Source organism: Lepus europaeus, chromosome 4 (genome assembly GCF_033115175.1).
Source record: "Lepus europaeus isolate LE1 chromosome 4, mLepTim1.pri, whole genome shotgun sequence".
NCBI classification, from domain to species: Eukaryota; Metazoa; Chordata; class Mammalia; order Lagomorpha; family Leporidae; genus Lepus; species Lepus europaeus.
This window is the reverse complement of record NC_084830.1, coordinates 27,516,455-27,542,684: the sequence shown is the minus strand read 5'-3', so window position 1 is coordinate 27,542,684 and position 26,230 is coordinate 27,516,455. Positions and strand designations below refer to the sequence as shown.

Sequence of the window (26,230 nt, the reverse complement as noted above, 5' to 3'; positions counted from 1 at the left end):
GGAATTTATTCTGAACAAGTGTTTTGTTTAGTTTGCAGTATTAAAAAAAAAAAGTCAGCATATGATGTTTAGAATTCCCTTTGTCCATTTTTTTTCCCCTGAAAACTGAAAATCTGGGAACACAAGTCATTCTCCCTTGGCAATATTCTTAGAGCCCAGGCACAACTACTTTCATAGGGGACCAAGCTCTCCTCTTCCCGGGAGTCTCCATCCACCAGGTTCCTTGCCTGCTCCTTTTTTGTGTTTGAGTTTCTGAGCCCCTACCCTCCCAGAGAGCCGAGACCAAAAGGCAAGGGAGGAAGGCGGAACAGTGCTGATTCACTGTCTTCCCTCCCTGCAGACAAGAGTAAATAGCTGATGGCAACACATTTCTCCTTTAATGGGATTCTGACAGTTCTGGGTGAGAACAAAGTGTACTCAACTTTGTAGGGAAAGTCGGCCCTCACGGAAGAATCCACTGCTCTATAAGGAAAAGTCATCACATTGTTATTACTACACTCTTATCTTGAGAACATTGCCTCCAGCTGGGAAACAAGCTCATTACAGTCGTGAAAGCCCCTCAGTCTCCACTCTGCTGTTTTCAAAACATGGGCAATGGGAAAGAACAAGGGGGAAGAAGAAAAAGTAAAAGGTTTTGTTCCTTAATTTGGGTTCACAAAAATGAGAAATAAAGATTGTGCAAGCAGGATGCACTAATTATTTTGGAACTTTTGAAACTAATCTTCTGAATCAATTATTTATGTGCTTTATGTCCTGTGCTTTGGTGTCTCTTCTTCTGGTTAAAAAACACTTGGGTGATTCTTCCCACAGCCTCTTTTTCTCACCTGGGTTTCTTCCATGTCTTTCAGAATCATCAGAAACTGGCACTGGTTAATTTCATTTTAGATACACAAAGTACTATTATGTTAAACTTTTTTTAGATGACTTGTCAGGATCCTCACATCCTAGTCACTTGGGTATATTCAATTAAGTCAAAGTTGGAACTGTGCAAGCAAGAGATTTTAATATTTTAACAAAATTATTAGTCAATATTCAACATTCAATACTTGATACTCAATAAATGTTTTGGAAATGAACACAATTTTTATTGTTAATCTTCCTAAAGAAACTAGCATAATTTTTACACAAAATCTATCAATATGAAATTGGTTAAAGAAAAAAGAAGCAAAGTAAAACAAAACAAGATGAGAGAATCCAGGCTTCATCAGTCTTAGAAATGTTTTTTAAAATGGTGATGTGATTTCACCATCCGGTCTGTGTTTCCTATTGCTACATGGATGGAAAGTGAATCCATATAAACCATACCAACGCCATTATGTATAACTGGTGGTAAAACTTTATTATTCAAGTTTAGATGTAACAGACATCTTTGCTGCCTGAAGATTGTTTGCATAAGAAATACACCAAGAACATGTTTGTGAGTAGAAATGAACATGCACTATGAAAACAAAATAAAATAAAACGAAAAAATTCCATGTGTTGTAAGAACAGAACTATTATAGCCAACATTCTAATATTCAAATCAGGACTACAAATTGAATTCTTCTTCTTAGCAACATGAAATCATTCCATATGAAAGACATTTTCTGCTGGTGAATATTACTGAAGGTGAATTTGACATTGGCATTTTGAGATGCTTCCCACTCCCAGCCCTCCCCCCAAATTACCCATGTTGTTGTCAAATAGTCCACCCTAAGGAATTTGGCATTGTGTTACTGTGATATTTGCCTTGTTGGTAGCCATTAAGAAATTACTGTTTTATCAGCCTTGTAATAGTTTTGCCTCTTCATAGTCAACACTATAGGCTGTCTACTTATGATATTTACAGCTCATCTTTAACAAAAATGACCCCAACCTTTTCTGGCCCTTGCTAAACTGAGAGTTTAAATAACCCCCTTGGCCACATAATAATACTTGGCGCTCCTATGGTGCCTTTCAACCAAGGATCTCAAAGTGCTTTACAAACAAGTACTACATTACCATTATTATTATTATTAATATTATTATTATTAATATATTTTTTCCATTTTACAGCTGAGGAACCTGAGGCACAAAAAGAAAAAAGTGATTTGCTGCAGTTCATATATTGAAAAAAAACAAAAAAACAAAAAAACAAAAAACCAACAAACAAAAAAAAAAGAACAACCAAGGGTGTAACCAGGATCCAGTTTGGGACTTATGGGTCTTGAAGAACCATTTTTTCTGATGCAGGCTAAACATTATTTCCGTGGTAAAGTTACTCTTGCTTTTCTCTGGCACAAGAAGCTTATAACTCTTCCCTTGAAGAGAGCAATCCATGAACACACATTATCCCATTTCCATGTGTGAATTACTGTTGAATTTCACATTTTCTTCACCCTTGACCTGACACACTTCTGCCCTAGCATCGTCCGGAGGGTCTACTTATTGAAAATAGCTGGGGATGCTTTCTAAACAACTGCACCACTATCAGGAACACGTGAGTCAGCTAAGAACCAGCAATGGAAAACCATGTGGAAGTGCTCTACAAAGACACTAAGCCTCTGCCCGTGGCCAAGGCTTTTCTTTGGGAAAATAACACTGCCCTCCAAAGTCCTGATGCATTCTTTCTATATAGTCTTCACATTTACAGTCAGCCGCCTGCTGATAGAATTCCATCTAACAGTACCTACCTTTGGTTAGCATATTTAGTTTCATACTCAGGTTGCATTTCCATTCATCGGCTTTCTCCTGTGCCTAGGTCAGTCAGCAAGCTGTCACCTACTTGCTCACCAAAGACACCTTGAGTTCATTTTGCCATGGCCCTCAGTCAACCCAAAGACAGGTAGCTGTGAGCACATCTAAGGTTTAGGCAGAAGGCTGGCATAGACCATAGAAGCAAAACACCAGCTTCTCCACCCCGTGTTTCCACAGCTGGATGGCAGATACTCCCCCTCCAGGGACGCGCTCCTGTTCATGGATTAAACAGGCAGGCAGTTCGCAGGTCTCAAGACAAGTCACTTTGTGATGGTTTGCAGCCACACAGCAGAAGGCTAATATTTTAATAGCAGTATTGGTATCTTCAATTTATTAAGAAAAATGTATATTTCCTCAGGCATTTTAAAATATATATATATATACATTTAATATTTTTGGAGCTGTATTTGCATTGGATCATAATAGAATATGTGCACATGTGCAATCATAAACATAATGTGCTACCACAGGCTTCAACAGAGAGCTGTAAAAGATAATCACTTTTTTTCTTCTCATTAATATTACCTTAGATAAGAATCCCCATGCTTGTTTTCTAAAATCTACCTTTATTAAAAGAGGACAGTTACAACAGAACATCACTATCTTAAAAGTGGATTTTTAAAAGAGAACATCTCAATATGTCATGTAGAGAGAATTGGACACACTTTTTACCTTCTGAACTACAGAGTGAAGGGGTTAACAATGAGAGCTCCATCCATTTCCTATCTATTTAGTCTTGGAGTGTCTCTCTAAATCCACAAACTTCCGAGGTGGGCTGGCTCCTTATGATTTTTCTATCCCAAACAACAGTATGGATCTAGGGCTGAATGCTAATGATAGAAAGAGTAAGAAAAGGAAGAGAGAATGCTGGCCTAAAGTTTGACTCAAAGCTTAATTTAGAACATAGACAAGTCATTTTTCAAGGATCTACAGCTTTTAAATGGCATTCAGTTTTAGCTGACATACAGTTTTCATCATAGGGGAAGCCTTTTCCAAGAGGGAAAATGCCTAAATCATCTTGAAAGTCCTCTAACAAAAGATTAAGAATCTAAATAGCTCATTTAAAATCACAACTTAAGACAAAATGATCAGAAATCTTAAAACAAAAAAAAATGTATTTTGAGAGATGGAATAAAGGCTTTTATTAAGTCAAAAAATAGAGTATTTTAGTGTTATAATTTTAATTGTTTTTTTTAAAAGCCCAGCCGCTTCTCCACCAAAAATATGTATAATAATGAAAGCAAAAATGAAAATAATCAATAAAGGAGTATGGCATAAAATCTATCATGTCAACGCTATTCAAGAATATTCTACCAAAAGTAGACTGACCATAAATATTCCAAGAACAGTGATATGTATTTTCCAATACTAATCATTGCTACTATGTCTGAGAAAACAACTGAATTAAAAAGAAGGCATACATGCCAAATATGAACAACCTGTTTGTGTCCGACACACTGGAGAAATCACTGAAAGATTTGTTTTGCCCAAAAAGTAATACCTTTAATATGCCTGTTAATCAAATTTCTGGTATTTTCTCATTTGAGCAGTCTACATATAATGTTGCTTGACGATTGCCACAATGCATTTTATTATTCATTTCCCTAAAAATCATAAACGTTGTTGGGGGAATCTACTTTTTAGGTCTTTAATTGTCACTTCTGAAGTCTGCCTGTACATTGTGGGATGCATCCATCAAAACTCCTAAGAAAGATAAATTATGGCAAATCATTGAATGTCAAAGCTCTTCATTCCACCTCTTTATTTCAGTTTATATGAATAGCAGAGCTATGCGACAGATGAAATCAGATAGGGCCCCTTAAACTATGAAACTGAACCAGAGGACTTAGTCCTGATTTCTCTCTCTCTCTCTCTCTCTCTTTACATGAAAACAAAAATGCAAGAATGGAAATGACAACACAACATCAGAAAGACATTTTTAACTTCATTCACTACAACAGTCATGAACCAGTTGAATTCTACCTGCCATCCAACTTTTAGAAACGAACACCCGGCACTGTGAAAAAAAGAAACAAAACCCAAACAAAACAAAACAATACAAAGCAACTGCAAATTAATGTAAAAATGGAGTGCAAATGCAACTACAGGATGCAATAAAAACATCAGCGCTGCAGATTCCAGCAGCACTTATCAAAATAATTTCTGAAATGTTTCATCTGAAACATAGACAAAGCAATAAAAAGAGGATATATGTTTATCATCTTAAGCATAACAATGTGAGTTAAGAGCTTAAAAATTAAAAAAAAAAAGTACTTGGAATGAATAGTGCTACCCTTTTTTTTTTCCTAAGTAGGCATAAAAATATTTTCATTTCCTTCTTGTTTTCCATACCATGATATTAAGAACTTTCATTTGTTTCATGTTACCGTTTACAACTTTAATGCACACACACACACACAAAAGATATCTACTGCCATAGAAATAGTTGCTTCATTACCTTGTTTGCTACATTTGCAAATGTAAACAGCTAGGCAGAGCCAGAACTGACTCTAATGCATGATGGAATATCTTTGTTGCATACGTACACTGTAGAAAATAATTATTCAATATGTCAGGCACCATTATTTGAAATGTAATACATTAATATTTACTAGAAAAATAAGTTTTTTTTCCTATTTGTTCTCCCAACTTCTTTAATGAAATAAGTTAATCTGACAGTGCATCCAGTAGCTTGTAATATCTTCTACATCTCCGTGGCAAAAAAATAAACTACTGGTTGGGACAATATAATGCAAATTATTAAAGTCAGTCCTTGTACATACATCCTTGTAGCAAGCATTGAGGCTCGACTAACAGCACCTTTAACCAATTATTTAATGTTCAGTTATTTAGCCCTATTTCCCTGAGCAGTTATGCTGAGGAGCTTTCCCTTCATAGATAGTTTTTACAAAGCCTTAAGTATTAAAAGTACTATGAAGACATACTTCTAAGAATCCTATTTAATGCTACTTAACTAAACCTGTATAAATCTAATGAAGGGATTGATTGGTATATATACCAACTGTCAGTCTGTGGTAACGTAACCTTAGACGCTGCCTGACCACAAAGTTTGGAAATTATATTTAACTAAAAGAAAATAAATAAATACAGCAGGTTACCTTGTGGAGAAAAACCATGTGTTCCAAACAAATTAAACCCACAGTCTGACTTGTGTATCCATCTATTCTTTTGAACCGAGGGGATTCTTTTAGTTATAATGTGCCAAGTGAGATTAGTGACCAACAGGAGGCTTAGAAAACAAATCCAAACTGGTTCATCCCATACAAGAAAGAAATGTCTCCCTAAAATAAAATTACTACATAAGCATGGAGGACACTGTGTTTTTAAATGGATATATATTTGGACAAAATGAACCTATACTGCAAACAAAAGGTCTACTGAGTATTTGAACATCTAAAGGACAAAAATACCAAAGAGGGTGTGCATGTGTATGTACAGGCAGGGCTGGTCAACAACATTGTGCCACCATCTGTCATGTTTCCTGCTGCTCTCTCACCAAGCCTAACCACAGCTCACATTTCTAGGTCAAAATCTGAGACATGGTCAATGAGAGGAGACTGATATGAGAGGGCGCCATTTTCCTTGCATTGCCTTGGAGATCTGACTTCTCCTCAACTGCCTAGGATTTCATGATATTTCTAAATTTAGGCAACAATTTGTGGATCTTTGAACCAATGGGCCAATGGCCAGCCCAATACTGCTTTACTCGCATCATGTGTAAATCCTTTCTAATTCTAGCCAGGTGTTACCTTTCTTTATAAACGCAGCAATTATCATCTGGTGGTACTTCTTACAGATCACTTTCCCAGTGCACATCAGTCAAGATGGTTTTAACTTAGTTGGTTTTAAAAAAAAAAATGATTGTTTGCCATCTTCCATTCTTTCTCACTGACCATTTGCCTCACTTTTTAGTCTCGGTAACCTACTCAATGAAAGAAAGAATAATAAAAAGAAGGGAATTTCATGTTGGATAAGGCAGGCTCTATGAAGTATTTCTTTTAATAGGTCTTCATAAGACATTACAAGCTATTGAATTCCCATCAAGAAAACCTATTTCTATGTAATTGTGCTAAGTGCTAAGGTTTTACTCTTTAGGTTTTCCGTTTTTTTCTGCTTGTGCATTGTTCCTATGCAGGCCCCTCTGGATATGTGTTGTGAAGTCATATTTGTCCGTGCAAAGATGCTGGCATATGCTGCACTGGAAAGGTCCACTGTCACCATGGCAACTCATATGCAAAGCATACATCACTTCATCCAGAAAAACAATGCCACAGTGCACACACTTTGTTGAAAGTTCATCTTGAGTACTTCTATCAACTTTCTCTGTTTTTACTACATTCAAGGGACCTTCATTTTTTACATTTGGTGGTGCCTTCGTTTTCTCCTTGGAGGCACCGTTTGCAGTTGGCCCAGGTCTGGAATGCTTGATCGCCAAATCTAGAGGAATGTCATTGTCTGATCCAACAGCTGAAAAATGAGGAGGCAGATTGAAGGTGGGATAAGGCACATAGTTTTGGCAAGGATTTGGTAGGCCAGGCACATGACTCAAGTAGTGCGGATTCCCAGGAACGGAGAGCTTATATTTACTCCAGAACCGCAGCCAATCAGCTTCACTCTGGAAGTCATTATGTACAAAGGGAAGTCCAAAAAGTGGGTACTGGTACTTTTCAATAGGGCTGCCTGGTGGTGAATAATTCGGGTGCTTCGCAGGTCTCATATACTTTTCTATGGGACTGCCTCTCTCAGAACTTCCTTTCCCTTCAGATACGGATGAACTATTTCCTGGATCTCCAGTACTTTCCTGAGGACTTTTTATCTGAATGTGCAAAGGTTGCATCCTTTTGTGAATATCCAGAGTTTGGCCGACCAGGACTGGCTGCTGAGCAGAATGGCTTTTAGTCAATGAGCCCTGGGCTTCGTATTTACTCAGGCTCGGGAGCGGAATTTCTCTCTGGTGACTTTCAGTTGCGTGATCTTCTGACCTCCTCTCTAACGGGCTCCCGTTGACCTGCTCCTCACTGCTGCCCCTCTGCTGTTTGTTGAGCTGCTCGGCCTGAAGTGCCTCGGGGTTAAGGCGCTTTCTTGTTCTTCTCCTAATGATCTGCTCACCGTTGTTTTGTTTAATGATGTTTAAAGGCCTGGGAGTCTGCAGAGAACACACACACAATACATAAAAGGAGAACATTAAATGCATTAAAAATTCCTTACAAAAATAAAGCAAGCTTAAGTTCAAAGCAAGGCTAGACTTTATGCTATAGATTTGTTAAATCTCCTCCTCTGCCCTAAGCAGGATCAGGGGAAATCACCCAAGTGCACTATTTTAGCCCAATTAAATCATGTCCAGTTTTACCGGGGGAAGAGGGGACTGAAAACGCTAATCTACTTGGAGACAGCCGTTCCTAACTCAACAGATTTGGAGATAGCATCATTTATAGAAAGGTATGTGAAGTCACTGACTTTTCTGGAATATTTCCCATTTTTGTGTTCTGCACTAACGTACAACAAAGCATCTCAGGAGATATGTATTGATGATATCAACTGGAAAACTGTGCACTGCTATGGACTGAGTTGCACCCTCCAAAATGCAGGTATTGAAGACCTAACCCCAAATGTGACTGTGTCTTGTGATAAGATCTTCAGAGAAGACAATTAAGGTTAAAGAAGGTTATAAAGGTAGAGTCCTAATCCAATGGGAAGAGAGGAAGAGAGAGGTATCTCTCCCCACCACGGGAGGACACAGCAAGAAGGCAGTCCAGTGAGAAAGAGCATCCTCCTGACACCCAGTCTCCTGACCCGTGAGAAAAATAAGCATTGCTACTGTTCTAAGCAGACCAATCTGTGTCACTCTGTCAAGGCAGCCTAAGCAGACTGGTACAAGGATACTGCTGTGAGTTCATAGGAAATAGAATGAAAAGACAAGTTTACTTTGGTGAAAAAAAAATTTTGAAATCCATGCACATTTTTCTTACAACACACCTTTCCCATAAACTCCCTGAAGACCTCTTCTACATGCATCCTTCCAAATGATTAGAAATGCGGTTATAAAATATGAATTTTGTGAGGAAAGAGATCAGGTAATCAAAATCATATCAGAAGGTTGTGTTTTCTCTCATTTTTGTCTTCTTAAATGACATTTTATATTCATTAGGGAAGATTCTACTTGTTAATAGGCAGAGCATAAGTTTTGTGTTGAAAGTCTAAATTCATTTGTGGTCTTGGTTCAAATACTCAATCTGTCACTCTACTCTTTACCTAAAATGCATGCTGACTTTTACTCAGCTTAAGTGTTTTATTTAGCTTTACATTCCTGGCAACTATGTGTGTGTTCAACAGGTGTTTCTATAACATGACTAAAATCAACAGATAAGACTACAAAAAAACTTTACTTGCAGTGGAAGTTCTAGCTTGATTTATAAAATTAAAATAAGTTTAATAAATCAAAACATATTTACAGACTAAAAATTCAGGATAAATTTAAATAGGCTGTTGAAATCAGAAAATAATATTTTTCCTTTTTTTTAAGATTTATTTATTTATTTGAAAGGCAGAGTTAGAGAGAAGGAGAAACAGAGATCTTCCATCTTCTGGCTCATTTTTCAAATGGCTGCAATGACCAGGGTTAGGCCAGGCTGAAATCATGAGCCAGGACCCTCTTCCAGGTCACTCATGTGGGTGTAGGAGCCCAAACACTTGGGTCATCTTCCACTGCCTTCCCAGATGCATTAGCTGGATCATAAGTCGAACAGCCAGGACCTGAACCAGCCCCCATATGTGATGCTGGCGTGGCAGGCAATGGCTTAATCTGCCATTGGTACTACAGTGCCAGCCCTAGAAAATACTTTTGATATAAAATATGAATGTAAGCAATATTTAATTCATGAATTATGGCCAGAAAGGATGCAACTTAATGCAAGAGAATATCATTAATATACCAAACAAAATACAAATATGAAACTCTTTTGGAATATTTCTATCATCATAAAGGTATTGAAAATTGCTGGTTTTAAAATGAAAATGCTACATAGCTTGAATAGGCCATGTGCATTTATTTTGGACAGAATGTTCAGGTTTACAAAGAGTTCATATTAGTATTATAAAATAAGCAGTATTTAATCTCCATCCAGTAAAGACATCTGAAATTTGCATTCCATTTTTAAAGTTTCATAACTTTTGTGGCAGTTTTTGACACAAAATGTGAGCATCTTAGGGTCAGTACTGTGGTGTACCAGGTAAAGCCACAGCCTGCGACGCCAGCATCCCAAATGGGCACCAGTTGTTGTCCCAGCTGCTCCACTTCTGATCCAGGTTCCTGCTAATGGCCTGGGAAAAGCAGGCAGAAAATGGCCCAAGTGTTTGGGCCCCTGCCACCCATGTGGGAGACGCTGAGGAGGCTCCTGGCTCCTGGTTTTGGCTTGGCCCAGCTCTGGCTTTTGCAACCATCTGTAGAGTGAACCAGCGGATGGAATATCTCTCTCCATATCTCCCTCTCTCTAATAGTGCCTTTCAAATAAATAAATACATCTAAAAAAAATCTTGCCTCTGATTTGCAGAGATGAGTATTAAAATATTTTTTAGGAAATAGTTTATTTGTAGTAATTATCATAACCTAGCAGAACAGTAGTTTAATTAATTTTGACCTATGATTGGCCAAAGTTCAATTAAAATCATTAATGTTCATCCTCATCAAGTGAAAGCTTATTGCTGAGCTTAAATAACGAAGATTACAAAAATGTGCGGTGGTGCAAGGTGGTGGTATTTTAGTATTAGTCACATGCTAATAATTAAGGTTTTTATAGTTCACTACCAGGTAGTATTGTTGACAACATTGTTTTTTTTTTTTTTTTATGAGTGCTTCCAATGGTCCATTTATGAGGATGTTTTGTCTAAAACTGTGTTCCCTGTAGCTGTAATCCATTCACTGGCTTGTGCTAAGAGCTGGGGTAAAATGCCAAATCAAATGTAAAAGGCACAGGGAAAGAGATTTCTGTTTACTAAATGGGGCATTCCTATTTTAGAATCAGCTCTTGTCTGCAGATAAATTTTCATTTTTTTTTTTTTTTTTTTTTTGACAGGCAGAGTTAGTGTGAGAGAGACAGAGAGAAAGGTCTTCCTTCTGTTGGTTTACCCCCCAAATGTTTGCTACCACCGGCGCGCTGCGCCAAGCCGAAGCCAGGAGCCAGGTGCTTCCTCTTGGTCTCCCATGCGGGTGCAGGGCCCAAGGACTTGGGCCATCTTCTACTGCTTTCCCAGGCCACAGCAGAGAGCTGGACCGGAAGAGGAGCAACTGGGACAGTTGGCGCCCCAACCGGGACTAGAACCCGGGGTTCTGGCGCCGCAAGCAGAAGATCAGCCATAGTGAGCCACAGCGCCGGCCTGCAGATAAATTTTCTAAACTAAAACATATATATCCTTCAGTAAGTCAAATGCATATACAGGTGGGGGGCGGCTGTGAGTTTAAATTTTATTGTAGAATTCGAACTAAAATGTGGGAAAATGCAATTTGAAGGACCACTGTGAGCCAACAGCAGCTGGAGATGGTGACAACGCAAAGCACCCAAGCACCTTACTCAGCCCTGAAGGGCCGCAGGCAGACTGCTCACACCAGGTCCACTGGAAGAACCAGAGATGCAAAGTGACATTCTCTGATCCTTGTTCAGAGCTGCACTTGTGAATGCCCGGATCTCCAGCGCCCAAGCAGCCAAGATGACACTTGCAAATTTCACAGGTGAGCTGGAAAAATAGCATTCTTTCCCTGCCCCATATTTTATAATGTCAGAGTCTTAAAAAAAAAAAAAAAAAAGCAACCTTTTTGGGTATTTCTGAAACTTTTAATGTTTCTCTTTGCATCTCAATTAATTCTACTGAACAACAGTAACCATGAGTTTGACTTTCTGTTATGTGAAGTTCCCAGAAGTCAATCATTTTCCTCTTTTATAACAAAAGGGGCATAATGCATTACTAATGAGCTCATATGTATCTCCCCATTACATCTAAGCCTCTTTCACCATAAATCACGTGTGCATTCAAAGTGACTGTATTAAACAACCCTGCGGGGGCTGGCGGTACAGGCCAGGGAATGGGGCTTATCACCCAGCACACCAGGCCAGCCTGCTTTATGAAGCTTTTCCTGGAACAGTGGAACAGGTTCTTACCGAGTGAAGCTTCTGGTAGAGGCCACACGCGTTGCATACATATCCGCCATTTGCGTTCTTTCGCCAGAGAGAGGTCTTTGTGGTCAGGCAATTGGCACAAAAAACACCGGAGCCTCTACGCCTCTGAAATGGGAAAGAAAAAAAAAACAAGGTCAGAGGTGAGTCACATGATCAGTGGAGTTAGACCAAATCAACCCAGGAGTTTTGTCTTCAGACTTGCAACAATGACAGTATAAAACCACAGTGCCCATAATGAGGTCAGGTTCAATTGTGTTTAATAGGCACCACTGATTTTCATTATAATTAACCCTACAGTGATGGATGAGGTGTGTGGAACACCAAAGGCTTTTCACAGAAACAGCTTTAACTTTTTGAACTTTTGGGTTTTGTGGGTTTAATGATGGCTCCTCAATGCTGAATCCTAAAATATACCTTTTAAAAGTGCCAAGGCAAAAGCTAAAAAAGAAAAAAAAAATGGAACATGGCAATATGCTTCATATACTTTGAAAAAGAGGGGCACATACTACCTGAACTTAAGTTTGGAATAAATGCAGCTTGGAAGCCATTTAAAATTAGAGCTGATTTGTATCTTCTTCTGTTACGCATGTAATGAAAGTACTAACAGACTAGGAGACACTCGATGCTGGTCTTTTGCTTGCAATTTTAAAATCTGAAAGAGAACACACTGTATTCTACAAAGCTGAGGGGACCAGTAGAAACTCCTGCCAAAGAGAAGCACTACTAATGAGAACGCTTAAGAGGTGCCTGCTTAAAGCAAGACAATGTGATCCCATCAATGGCTATTTATTTATTTCATTTGACTCAGGCTTGGAAATCACAAGCATTTCCAAGGAAAAATTGATGTTGGTGACCTGAATTCTGTAATCACCGGATTCAGAAATAATTTAAGAATAGTTAAAAGTAGATAATTAGTGTTGCTTGTTGCATTATTCCTATCAAGTGATGATTCTGCTTAAATGAGTTAAACTTCTCATTTAAACAAAAGTCAGGCTGTGTTTGTAGGCACAAATACTAACAGGCAGGAAATGGAATTCTCTTGCTGCAGAAAAAAAAAAAAAAAGAAAGAAAGAAAAAGCCTGAATTGCAGCTCAGCTCTCCTTTCTCTAGAAAGCAAAGCCTTTAATGATAAAATATTCATGTTAGATAAGGAGTGGAAAAAGTCTTGCTGGAACCCAATTTTATTATAAATTAAATATTACAATGCTATAAGTCAAAATTTCGGGGATTCATAAAATTTAGGCAATTTATTTAACTCGAGTCCATACTGTAGAAGAGTGGTATCCCTGCCAAGAAAATACAATGGTTATAATTGTACTCTGATACATTTCAAATGGAAAGCTTTCTGCAGACATAATTTTGGCTTCAAGACTGGAACACTTTCTTGGCATTGAAAGGGCATTTGATTCATCGGGTGTTTCACAATGTATCACTAAAAAGACCTGGTGAGCAGCCAGTTCCCTATAGGGTAATTTTTCCATCCAGATGCAAGTGCTATCAGAGGCCCTCGTCAGCTAAACTAATTATGATCTTGCAATTGCTGATGCCTGCTCACTCTAACATTCGACATCCTCCATTAATCATCAATACAAGGAAAATGAATGAAACGTAAAGAAATGAGGGCTGGTAAGCTGCACAGCTATAAAAATCTGAAATGAGAGCAATAACTTAACAAGATTGGGGGATGTTTTTAGTGAGCACAAAGTCAGGCTAACAATTGCCCTTTTAAACCAAGAACACGATTTCATTAGTGTAGCAGGTTGTGCTACTTTAGGTGATGTAATAAAAACTAGATTTTTCACGAAGATAATTTCTGGCTCTCTTTTTAACACCCCCCCCCCCCCAAGTCAGAACCAAGAATGCACTGCGAGTTTCTAAATTTTAGTAACAGCAACATCAGACTTTAGGTGTTGGTACAAAGATGCTGAATGTCAGTTCACAAGTCCCAATTGAGACCTGCTGTAAGAATGGGGACCACCGCCTTCTGAAAACCAACCCACTGTTCGAGGTTGTGTTTATCCAACATGCCAGGAGCCCCTTTATCCAAAGCAAGCTGGGGAGCCTAGTTAGATTATAATTGCGAAACTTTCCTGGGGCCATCCTGTCATTTTCCTAGATCTAAATAACATGTTTGGCAAATAAACACCAACTTGATCCACATAAAGGCAATGCAAATGTCCATTTGGAAACTAACCCACATATATGGCTGAGGCTCAAATCGGGATGTGTAACCATTCACTTCAGCCTGCTTTTCTTTCCTTATGCCCTGGGTGCTTGACACAGCATGTCAAAGTGGGTGTAATCCTGATTTCGGTGAGTGTTTCAACCCTTGCACAATTTGGTGCTTAATTCTCTTGCAAAGAAAATGCCTTTCATTAGTTAGAAAGAAAATCCTGAAATTACAGCACTGGTTTCCACAAGCATATCTTGCTTTAAGCAGCATTTATACTCTAATAAAGGTTGCTATATTTTAAATACATATCTTATTTTAAATGCATCAGGGGTGCTTTGAATTCACTGACTCAGAGTCAGTGTAACACGGAGGTTAAGACTCAGATTTAGGAGTCAGACTACTTGTACTCAACATCTGTCTTTGCCATTTGCTAGGTGCCCCTTTGAGCAAGCTACTTAACCTCTTATTGTTGAAATTTACCCCATCCTCACATTCTGAGCTGCTGGGAGTATTATGTGCATTAATACACCCAATTTAAAAAATACCAGGGATGAAGTGAATGCTCAGTAAGTTTTTTTTTTTTCCAAAGGAGATTCAATTGTGATTTCTTTTGTATGAGAAAAATAACTGTTAGTTTTGTTTTCAGCCCCTTAATGTCATTATTGAACAACTGAAGTATGCAAAAAAACACAGGGTTGGATATTTCCAGGTATACTTCATTTGTACCAATCTTATCAAATACGAGAATGGAAAGTTGAGTCAGAGTGAAATATCTAGATGTTGACACCTAGAAATTCAATAGGAGCCAGTTTGCAAGGGTGTGGTGAGTGGGAGGTAAGTGAGAAACATTTCGTACATAAAATGTTACCTACCATAGCAAGAAATGTAACACTTAACAACTAACTCTGTAGACCTTATTTTTGGTGAGCTTGGAATTTCTGGAAGCAACACAGCAAGCGGGAGAAGTAGATGGTGTCCCCAGATGTGTGACCTCAGAACCACTTCTCTCTAAATCACAGCACAGCTGACAGCCCTGATCTGGTCACACTGTGTGCACTGGAACCTGGCTGGACCCATCGAGGCACTTCCTGTGACGTTATCAACACCCTTAGCTCAGCTACCCACAGAGAAGCAGGCTGTTGCCAAAGGAAGACTAAACAGATACCTTCTCTGATCTGTTTCTTAAACACGAGCTTGGCCTTGACTTAAAGAAAAAGAGCACTAAGAACTTTATTTCATTCGCAGTTTTTTTCTGCATTACAGAGTTATAAAAAATACCATCATTAAGTATTGAAATCATATCTCCTAATGGTCATGGAAAATTGTAAGTTATAGCACCTAGGACAGTGCTGTCTTGAGAGGATAAACATTTACAAACTTGAAAATAATCTTGCTTGCTATAATTTTTTATCATTAGTATTCACTCTGATGGGGGGGGAGGGTTTAAATCCCTTTGCAATGTCTTCCATTCAGGCTGACAAATTTATCTGGAGTTGGGCAGAGATGGTAACGTCACAGAGAAATTCAAGAACATTCATTGTCCAGTTCTATACTCCACGCTTGTTTTTAAGAATGATCTGATGCCAAGTACTTGCTGAGTGCTGTGTTGCTAGGTTAGCTTGGACAAGGCTCCAGCTTGCCTCCATGTGCATCATTATGGTTATCCATATAATCCGTAATACATTTCTCCTTTTCCTATAAACTGGTTTTGAGTCTCCTGCATCCCACATCAGAATGTTTGGGGTTGACTCCCAGTAGTGTTTAGACTCCAGTCTCCTGTTAATGTGCACCCTGGAAGGCAGCAGGTCACGGCCCAAATAGTTGGTTTTCTATCACTCACTTGGGACATTTGGACTGAGCTAAAGATTTTTTTAAAAAAAGAATACTTAAAAATTAATAATCTTTACCTCTCAGGAAGAGAATTATGCATTCTATGGATAAGAGCAATGCTAGGAGAGGAAAATGAAAGCTCAACAGAAATTTTCCACAGATAAAAAATCCCAGAATCAACAATCCAGCAATTTTTTTCTTTTTTTTAAGCTTTAATGGCTTGACTATTAGATTGTATTTGTGTGTCGTTTCCATTCTACTTTTGTTAGCTGGTAAGTTCCTATGTGACAGAGAACGGATAATGGTGAGAGCTAGACAAAGGAGTTTTGAGGCCAGAGGATGGCCTAGCAAGTGCTTCCAAGTCATAATTACTGAGATGTCTCCAGCTCTCTTGCTTTTTTTCTGTATTCAAATGTGTGACATCCATAAGAGTGAGTTTTTATCATTGTAATGTATGTGATGAATGTGGACCACCATCTATGCTGGGTTTAAAACAGATGCCCCTATCTTTTAATGTAAGTACTATTTAAATTCAACCTGTTTTGTTTTCTGCTTTGAAATAAACACAGACATACAATGACCAAATCATGGACAGGAAACCAACTTTCATCTTTAGGTCACGACTATTCACAGTATCAGTGACTCTACAGTTAAATTTCTCAAAGTTTCTGATTTGTTTTGCTTTGGAGGAGCTTCACTCCTCAGTCACTTGCATCTGATTCCTGGCTAAGTCATGGCACACGCATTGGTAAGCTCAGCTACAACTTAAGGAAAAACAAAAAAAAGTTTTAAATGGGTTTAGCTGTCTTTATTGCTTATTTAATTTTATTATTTGAAGATCGGCCAAAAACAGAAATTTTAAGGTTTTCAAAGTTCATTAATAACACATAACCAATTTCATCTGATTAAAAGAAGTAAATGTGATTAAATTATTTATTCAAGTGGCTTAACATTTAGAGACATGGATATTCATCTCCAAGATATTGAAAGTCTCCATTGGTGAAGGAATTCGTGCAGAAATGATCTTTTGTAACAGTTTTCTAAGAAAAGAACCATACTGAATCCATGTAATTACATAACAAGCCCTGGTAGGCAGAGTATTTACTCACATTTTTTATGGTTTTATATCTCAGCCATTTTAAATCAAATCAATCTGAAATCTGATATACGTCCTATTAGTCTTGATTTACCTCAAATATTTCTTAACTCTTTAAATATTTGCTACATTTATGCAATTATATCAAGAATCCTCTGCAAACTGCTTCTTAGAGAAATGCACAGATGGCTGTGACAGAACCTTCTAGTTTAACTCCACTCAGTTCTGAGGACAGTCCCTGAGTGCCCCCCATGTGCCTGGCAGTGTGCGAGAAGCTGGGTCACAGCGATGCCCGAGACAAACGTGGTCTGCAGCCTTACAGAGCTTCCAGCGGAATCTGCTAAACACACACGCAGTGTGACGATAAAGTAGCACAAAATGATACTGCTCATAAACAATTTAAGTCACGTGAATTATATGGAAACTCTTCTGGAGAAACAAATTCCCTATGCATAAATCTCATTTAAGGGCTGAAAGTTATCTAACCATCAGAGATTTCTCTCTATACTTTTATAAAAAATGCACAGTAGTCTAGTTGTTTCCAAAACAGTTTATCACTTGTTCATTGTCCCATTTGTAATAATGTCCTATCAATACCATCACCCCACTTACGCTAAATAATAATGTGTTCGTGACTGTCATACATATAGCACACATTCAATAATTGTTGAATAATGAGGAATATTACTTTAGCTCCTATCACTATTCACTGCTGACACATAGAAGGCCACTTCCCTACCTCTGTCCCACCGAACAGAATTACCTGGCTATTGGCCACACATCAGTAGATCCAGAAGAGCATACAGAAAGCAGCAGATAAAATAACTTTTAAAAGTTTGCAGCTTGCAATGGACACCTTTACATTGACAGCCAGAACCTACCAGAAGCACAGGCTGGCTGGCAGTGTAGCAAGAACAGGGGAAGGACTCTGCCAACAGAAAGCAATGGTTACCAATATCCTGGCTGCCGTCTGCTCCAAATAAAATTGTGAGGAATCAGTTGAAATGGGCTGTACAGCAAGTCTGTGCCTGTTTTAGCACAGCTCTCTTCCCTCAGATTTCCTGCCAGAAAACTGAGGGGACTCTGCAAGGTTCAGCCAAGCACCCATTTTATAATCACCTATCTCAGAGCTTGGAAACCAAACCTGTTTACCCTGCTTATTTGATTCACTTCCTCAACACATCAGCAATGATAATGGAGAGTAGTGTAAACTAAACTGACAGCCCTGGCTAGCAGCAGTGGAACAATTTCTGTTCCAGGACATGAGGCAATGCATACTCTAGTCATCAAACAACTTTGCCCAGGTACCAAAGTGCCTCAGCCTTAACCCACTGACACCTCGCCACCCAGGGAATCGACCATTCTCTCTATTAGTGCGAGTGCGCTCTTGCACGTTAGCTCTGTCACAGTGGAGATGCAACGGTGCCTCTCAGGGTGGGAGCAGGAAAGTAAGATTTCCCAAGGACTATCTCACGCTTTCTTCACACAGATTCTTCAGATCAGAAGATTTTAGAAATTTTATCACAAAGATAGAAAACCCGTTTTGTGTGTCTGGGAACCCCAAATCTCTTCTTTGATTTATCCCATGTTTGGTAAATCGGTAAACCAAACAACCAACAGCACATACACACCATGTAACAGAATCAGGCCTGGAAAACTCAGAGCTTTGGAGTTCTGACCCATGCTGTTTCGATAATAATGTTCTGCCTGTATGGGAAGTATGCATTTGGACAGTTAAAAACATGGCTGAAAATTTATGTCTGCACTGTCTTTTCTTTCCACGTGGAAGTCATTATGGTTAAAAGAACCACTCAAGTCTCTCACTGAGTCTGTTTCTGCCACCATGTATCTGTTTTCACCTTTCCCTCAGCTACAACAATGGTGGAAAACTGCTCTACAGGGAGTTTCTTGTATGACAGGGCCAACATCTGACATCGAAAGGAAAAAAAAGTCTTTTTCTGGCACAGTTAAACATTGTTAGCACCTCCTAGGCAAACTTCAGTTTGAGATTATAAGAATTTGTCTTTTAATGAATATATTTTATTTACGTATCTCTAGTAAACACAGTTATTATGGGACTATTTCACATTATGAAAAATAAAAGTCTCAGAGATAGTGACTTATTGTAGTTGTAGAAAAAGCTTAAAGCCCAAAGGTCTTAGCTTTTAAGCATTTAACTGATGACATAAATACAACTTTTTTATATATGATGAATGTAGGTTGTCTTTATAATATATAAAGAAGATGATGATTAATTTGAAAGAAACAGGAAACAATGAACAATAATCAATAATTCTTCTCACATTAACTAACACACTAACTGGTCTATGAAATGTTGCCATTTCCAGGCAGTTCTGTACACATTAGTGGTTCCTCAATGGTTTCTGACATTCTTGGGAGTCATAAACTTGTTGAATAAAATCTACTACATTCTCCTCAGAAAAAAATTGTGTAAAATGTTTTACAAGCAATTTCAGGATGTCCCCAAAATGTTCCTCACAGAACATATCCAAAGATTTTTGTATCTATCTGAGTCCCCGCTGATCCCAGGGTTAATAGCTCCCAGCAGAGGTCATCCTATTTTAGCTGTTAAAATGAATTGTTAGGTATTACTATTCTCCTTTAATGATGAGTTACAAAACCGAGCTTAGTCATCTCACTTCGTTGGCCCCAAGTCTAGGCAACAAGACAGGATCATATTCTAAATATCATTTTCTAAATGATTATCTGGTAGGATTCTCTTGTTTAACTTGACTCTTCTTTAATGATCACTATCATACTTCCAATAGGCACAGGATAATGGAACATAGGTTTAGTCTTATTTGACACCTCCGAAGTAAGCCTAAGAGACTGAAGTTTTGTTATTATTATTCCCTCTATTTTACAGACAAGAAAACTGAGGCTTAGAAACATTTTCCAGCGCTAAAGCATAGAGCTGAGATACAAGCTCAGGTCTCCCCCACTTCAGAACCACACTTCTTAACCACGTCTCAGGCCTTATACTTAAAGAGGAGATGGGGAAATTTTTACCAAAGAATATTTCACCACTGCTTGGCTTTCCAGAGCCCTTATCTTTCCAAACCACCCTATAACAGCTGATTGAAATTATGCAAGTCTTGAGGTAGCAGAAAGAAATGACTCATCGTTGATCAGATACGGCAATGAGCTGTTTTGAGGTCGATGGGCACAGTCATAACCAGAGGAACAGAGCCTTTGGTTGAAGGAGCAACCGTGGTGGAGAAAGGGGGTGGGTGCAGGGCATGTGTTTTGACCTGGCCATGTCAACAAAAAAAAAAAAAGTACATAAACTAGGCCTGTGCTTAAAAGCTGAATACGCTGGTGACACCACTGACTCAGAGCCTTAAAAGGCCTGTCCCAAGTGAGGGCCACTGTGCAGTAGGGTCTCTTGCTTTCCATTGGACAGGACGTGGCTGAAGATGGGGCAGGAAAAATTGCACTGAGGTTTTTGACACATTTTGTAAACACACATTCAGGTAACAATTTACTAGATTTGCATTATATTTGCATGTTTCCAGGCAGAGGCCTTTTGTAATGTTTGATATCGTTATTCAAGATAAAACACTGCCTATTCTGAAAGATGAGATTTCTTTGACCAAACTCTCAAGATTTAGATAATATGAAAATGTTTTAAATTATCATTATCATATATAAAATTTATGTTCCTTATCTACGTACGTTGTACTTTTCACGTGTGATGCAATTTCCATTTCTTTATAGAACAGCAAAAGCAAAAACATTCTTCACTCTACATACTTTTTACAGGCTATCAAATTGAGAGAAAATGATACAAATCAGATGCTGTCCATATACAGCATTCAGTCTGCTCACAGAAAGTTAACAACCAGTACTATTGCTTATGTCATTTGAAACAACTACACTAAAAGCAGACAGGAATACGAGGGTTAAATACACAATACAGAATATTTCCCCCAAGATTTCATTATCTATGGCTTTTAAATACACCTGGGGAGAGGGGTAGAACTTCAGGAAAATGACCCTGAATTTTATTTAATTTTTGAGCCTACAAGTTATTTTTAAATGTTATCTCATTCTTATTCAATTTTATGTTTCCTTTAGGTACAGAAAGTTTATGGGTTCTTAAAGGCACTTTCTGATGGTTGAAGTGAGTGCCTTGAACACTACGTGTTCACATGGCAAATGTGTCTCTCAGTAAGATCTCTGTGCCTGCCATGGGTAAAATCACGCACCAGCAGATAATTTCATTATTGAGGTACTGTGCACACAGGGAAATCTAAGCTAATTTTTTTGAAGTTTTAATAACGTGATTTTTAAAAGACAACTCGGTATTATGAATTTCCTTAACAGTAATGATGTAATTTTGTAATAACTGAGATCTTTCATGGGAAACTGCTTCTTCAATAACTCATCCAGTCAATTACACAGGAAAGTCCTGTAATAAGCTGTCCCCCCGCCCCCGCCTGCCCCGTCAAATAGCTCACGTCCACGACTTCCTTTTCAATTACCAACTTGTCTGCAGTACCATCTGTAAAAACGAACACATACCTTATGCTGCCAGTTTCTGCTTTTGCACGTCCATTAGGGGGACTGGCTGCAGCTGCTCAAGAAGAAAGCCATGACTGTCTTTGTTTTGATCTGTGTATTCCCCCTTCAGTGCCACCGTGTTAGCTCAAGGTAATGCACTGTCTTAGTAGGGGGCTGCACTCCAGAGTCCTGCCCGCACCCAGTTCTGCGTGTGCTCTGGAGTTTGTTAATCGCACTAGATCACATACCAAAGCAAGAACTACCTCATTGCACCAAGCACTCTACCCCTCAGTCATCCGTACCGAAAGGAACAGTTAAAATCATTTCGTTCTTTGACGTTTTGAACGTCGAGCAGAATACCAGGAAACCAATACTGAGACCTGGCAGCACAACCTGAGACACAAAACTCCTGGTGAGGGAGATTTAATTTCATGAGAGGGGCTCTGCAAGTAACACACAGTAAGTTTTCGAAAACTTTCTTTCCGCCTGCCTTAAGTTTATATTCTTTGGCTGGTGCCATTATTTTTTCCCTTGGCGAGTGCCATTAAAGGGTTCACAATCTCGGCAGAAGATGTAAATAAATTATGGCGAGAAATTACCCACAATTAATTTTTAAAGCGATTTGCCTTAGAGAAGTAACATTTCTCCCCACTGTGCTGTAATATGAGTGAGGAAAAAGAAAAGCCCAATGTCTAAGCTCTTAAAAATAAAGAGTCACAGAGGAGCTGAAATTGAAAACAAACAAAAGGAATACAAAGAAAACAAACAAAAAAAATGGCTCAGTTGTGACTTTACAACATTTCCCCAAATATATCAAAACTGCTCCTCATCCTAAAAGGAACGTCAGAATGACAATTTTGCCTCACTTTTTCACAGATAGAGTTGTCTTCAATCACCAAATACCTCTACTTTTTCAGCATTTGAGTGTTAGACTATCATTATTTACATCAGCAAGTCACTTTCGGGGACCGGAGGCCTCTAAGGAAGGGCCTATTCACTTTTAATCATTGCATTGCCAGTGCATTGCACATGGGAGGCACTTAATTAATGACAGCTTAACTGAACTCACCACTATCAGAAGACAAATTCCTGATTTTAATAAACAGCCACTGTTTCAAAATGTACGCATGTATACGTGTGTACACATACAGACATGCTGTGATTGAAGGGATCCCATGTTAAGTGTACCTTTAGTCATGAAACATAAACGGCAATCATTGTGACAGAAAAGACCACTTCGATTGAAAACAGGTTTTCTTCTGTGAAATGCAACAGAAAATTAATACACTCTCTCTGGACCGTATTTGGACAATATATTCTATTGAGGGGAGAAAAAATGAACAGGCCTTGTTTGCTTGAACTGCTTGCTGGGTAATTTGCAGAACTCATATGAGTGGCATATGTTGGTGTATGTAAGAGTGTGTATACACAGACACCCAGTGCACTTCATACGGCAATCAACTGAAACATGTTCAGCATTGCCACAATGGGAGATGTCACTAGTTTTTGTTTTCATTAAAGCAGTGTCTTATTTTGTAAGTGGGGCTGAAATATCAGTAATGTTCTTAAGAACTTCTGAGTTTCCTGCAGGGTTGAGAATAAATATAACTAAATATATCCTAATGTTATGAATATTTAAAGATTCCTTGGTTAATGGTTAAAATAAGTGCCTCACATACAATGTCCTTCAGCTGGACAGTTTGTCTTTAAAAAAGATATCTGGGCTGTATAGGTAAAATCAAACAGACTGGAAAATAAATGAATCCACAGAATAGCTAGGAGAGTGTCTTATGTATCAGCCTAATAATTATTGACTTTAATGGGTGGAAAATAAGACATTGATATCTTCTGATTCATTTTTATGACCAATTTATTTTTATTACTGTGCTAGGGTTCTCTTTATTCACATACATACTCAATTAACTTAAATATAATTACATATTGGAGACTAATAAATGCTATGTTTGACATGTATCACGAATTCAATGAACATTAAATAGCTTCTTTCTCTCTTAATTTCAGAAGATATTGAATAATTCAATAGATAGTTTAGAATATGCTTAACAACTGAATAAGCTTTGGACAAATATATACATATAAATAACTTAGTATCCAAAGCTACATGTTGAGGTTTATATGTACAAAAATTATACAAACGGCTTCATCTTTATTCATATGCATTTTTATAACATGTAAAAATATATGTATAGTTGCCAAGCCTTCCTATATAAATGATGTCTGCAAAAGATATGTTTATAGCTTCAATTATACACATAAAGTTATACAAATACCTATATTTTCTTTTCTCCAGCTCAACTTTTTCCTTTCCTCCATTACCTCTTTTTTGACTGAGTTCCATAAGACCTTTAAGGGTTTCATTGCATGAATCCAGCTGGAGGTGATGTATTCACTTGCATGAGATTCATGCGTCCATCAAAGAAATATACAAGGATACTTCAATAGGTACATAGAACATGACATTAAAAGATCAGTTTATTTTGATGTGAAATGTTTATGAATGCATAGTTTTTCTCACAGTATGCAATTCCCCTGACCTTTTTCAGGATTCCTCATATACATGGGTTTCAACATTTTTAGCACAGAAATAAATTTATCATTCAACACAGTTTTCCTTGAAATTTTTTGAAGTTGCCTTGTATTTCTCACCCAAAAGTGAAGTAGAAATTTGGGGAGGGGTTCAGTATTCTTTAGAATTTTCTAGCACATAAAGCAATGCTTTATAGATCACTTTTCCTAGTGCATATTTTATTACTCATTTCTAACTGCATAGGTTGTTTTCTTCTTCCATGTAGTATACTCAGATTATATACATAAAATACAACAATGGATATTCATAGATCACACATAAAGTTGATTCACTTAGATTTATACAGATTCAGATTTAGAATAATTCACAATGATTTTGAGTGCTAGCTGTAAATTTATATCAATACATTTTATCTTATTGGAATTTGACTTATATTATCCAAATTAATTTACATGTATATATAAAAACACATGCATACAAACATGCCTTTAAAATATGTGTATGCATACACGCACATTTTCTTTCCAAGAAAAAGTGACTCAAGGTCCTCTGGTTCTAACACACTTTGAAAAATCAGAGGCTGATGATCTAATATTTTAAAATATTAACTTAAAAATGAAGTCATACTTCTTTCCCAAGTTACGGGGCTATATGTGACACAGAAGACAAAGCTATGTCTCTGACTAAAAGTAAATGTGAAACATGTAATGGTAGAGTCAGCAAATCAATAAAAGTGAAGAAATCAGCAGGTAGCATTTCATGAAGAAATAATTAATGTATGATTACAAAACATTTGCAGATGCTATATCACCCAAAAAGTATGTACTCTCTGAAGAAAAAAGCTCAGTGCCTAGAAGTCATCTGTCCTCTTCCACTTACTAAGATTTCATACACACACACACACACACACATACATGAGTTGTGCATATATGTTTCTATGTGGATAGGTGTATGGGTGTATAGTGTGCCCAAGTGCATTATTTCTTTGACAAAATAAAAATGGAAACAGGCATCTTCCCTTAAATTCATCCCCAATGAGAGCAGTATTTCAAACATACACAGAATGAACTGACTGGTGCCATACAAAAAATCAAAACAACTGGCATTAAAAAACATAGGCAAAGAAAATTATGTCTTAAACATAAAAGTCTTAACTTTTAAAAAAAGAAGAAAATCACCATTAGTAGAAGTTTAGCTAATTAGTTGATCTAATATAGAGCTTTTATGTGTGTTGGTTTACAAATTTAGAAAATGACCAAATTATTCCACTTATATCATTAACTTGACCCCTTCTAGAATTTGACCTTCCTAATAGATTCGTTTTATAAGATATGACATCGTGAACAGCTGTGCTATTCTTTCTTGAACTTGACTTTTGGGGGGGTAGGAATGAAAATAGACTGGATTTACTAAAGCATGTGTATTCTTTGGTGGGGGGAGGAAGAGAATAATCAGAAATGCAAAAAAAAAGTGAGTTCCTATCTGAGTGAGTCATTTTGAAACTCAAAGACATTGAGGTTGTACAAACATTTGGGGCCAGTTAAATAAATGATATAGAAAACATTTGGAAATATCATAATTTGCGTACCTTAGTAGAAATCAGTATGACTGATATTGGAAGCTATGACTTTGAATGTTCTGATCTTCCAACTCTCACCCACTGACTGGATGTCATTACATGTCTCTTACAAATGGCCATATATCTAGTCTCAATAGTTAAACCTTTACTAGTTGTTTACTTTTAAAAATTTAATACAAGTAAGGATTAACTTAGATAATTTCAGAAGAAAAATTCTCTAAATTTCTTATAGGACACAGTAAATTTTAGGTGTATTGGGAATTTTAATCTATCCTAAAATTTTAATTAATGCAGTAACTAAAAATTAATAGTTTGATCTGAATGCTAGTGTTAGAGTACTCTTAATGATAAAAAATAATACTGGATTTATAAATGGAGTACGAAGGGGGAAAACACATGTTTAATAGCCATGGTTTCCACCTCTACTCAACTCAGTATCAAGTTTAATCTTGTAGAGGTAGTTATGGTTAAGTGTTATTTTTCTACCTTGGCTCCACAAGGTTTCTTGACTTACAATTCAAGAAAGTACTTCAGACAAGTAATAAGTTGTAGCACAGTACTAAAAGCATATATG

The 26,230-nt window shown here is 37.6% G+C and overlaps 1 protein-coding gene across 7 annotated transcripts in view; it reads right to left on the bottom strand.

The window, feature by feature from the left end:
* Positions 1 to 1,113: 1,113 nt before the first annotated feature.
* The window catches only part of TRPS1 (transcriptional repressor GATA binding 1), a 273,674-nt gene continuing 248,557 nt past the window's right edge, over positions 1,114 to 26,230 (bottom strand). For all 7 annotated transcript variants that reach the window (XM_062188087.1, XM_062188083.1, XM_062188084.1 and 4 more), the window contains 2 exons: positions 11,889 to 12,011; positions 1,114 to 7,882 (listed from right to left, as the gene is read on the bottom strand). In XM_062188087.1, coding sequence (XP_062044071.1) covers positions 6,821 to 7,882; positions 11,889 to 12,011 — 1,185 coding nt within the window. In that variant the 3' untranslated portion in view covers positions 1,114 to 6,820. The remainder of the gene's footprint in view (positions 7,883 to 11,888; positions 12,012 to 26,230) is intronic.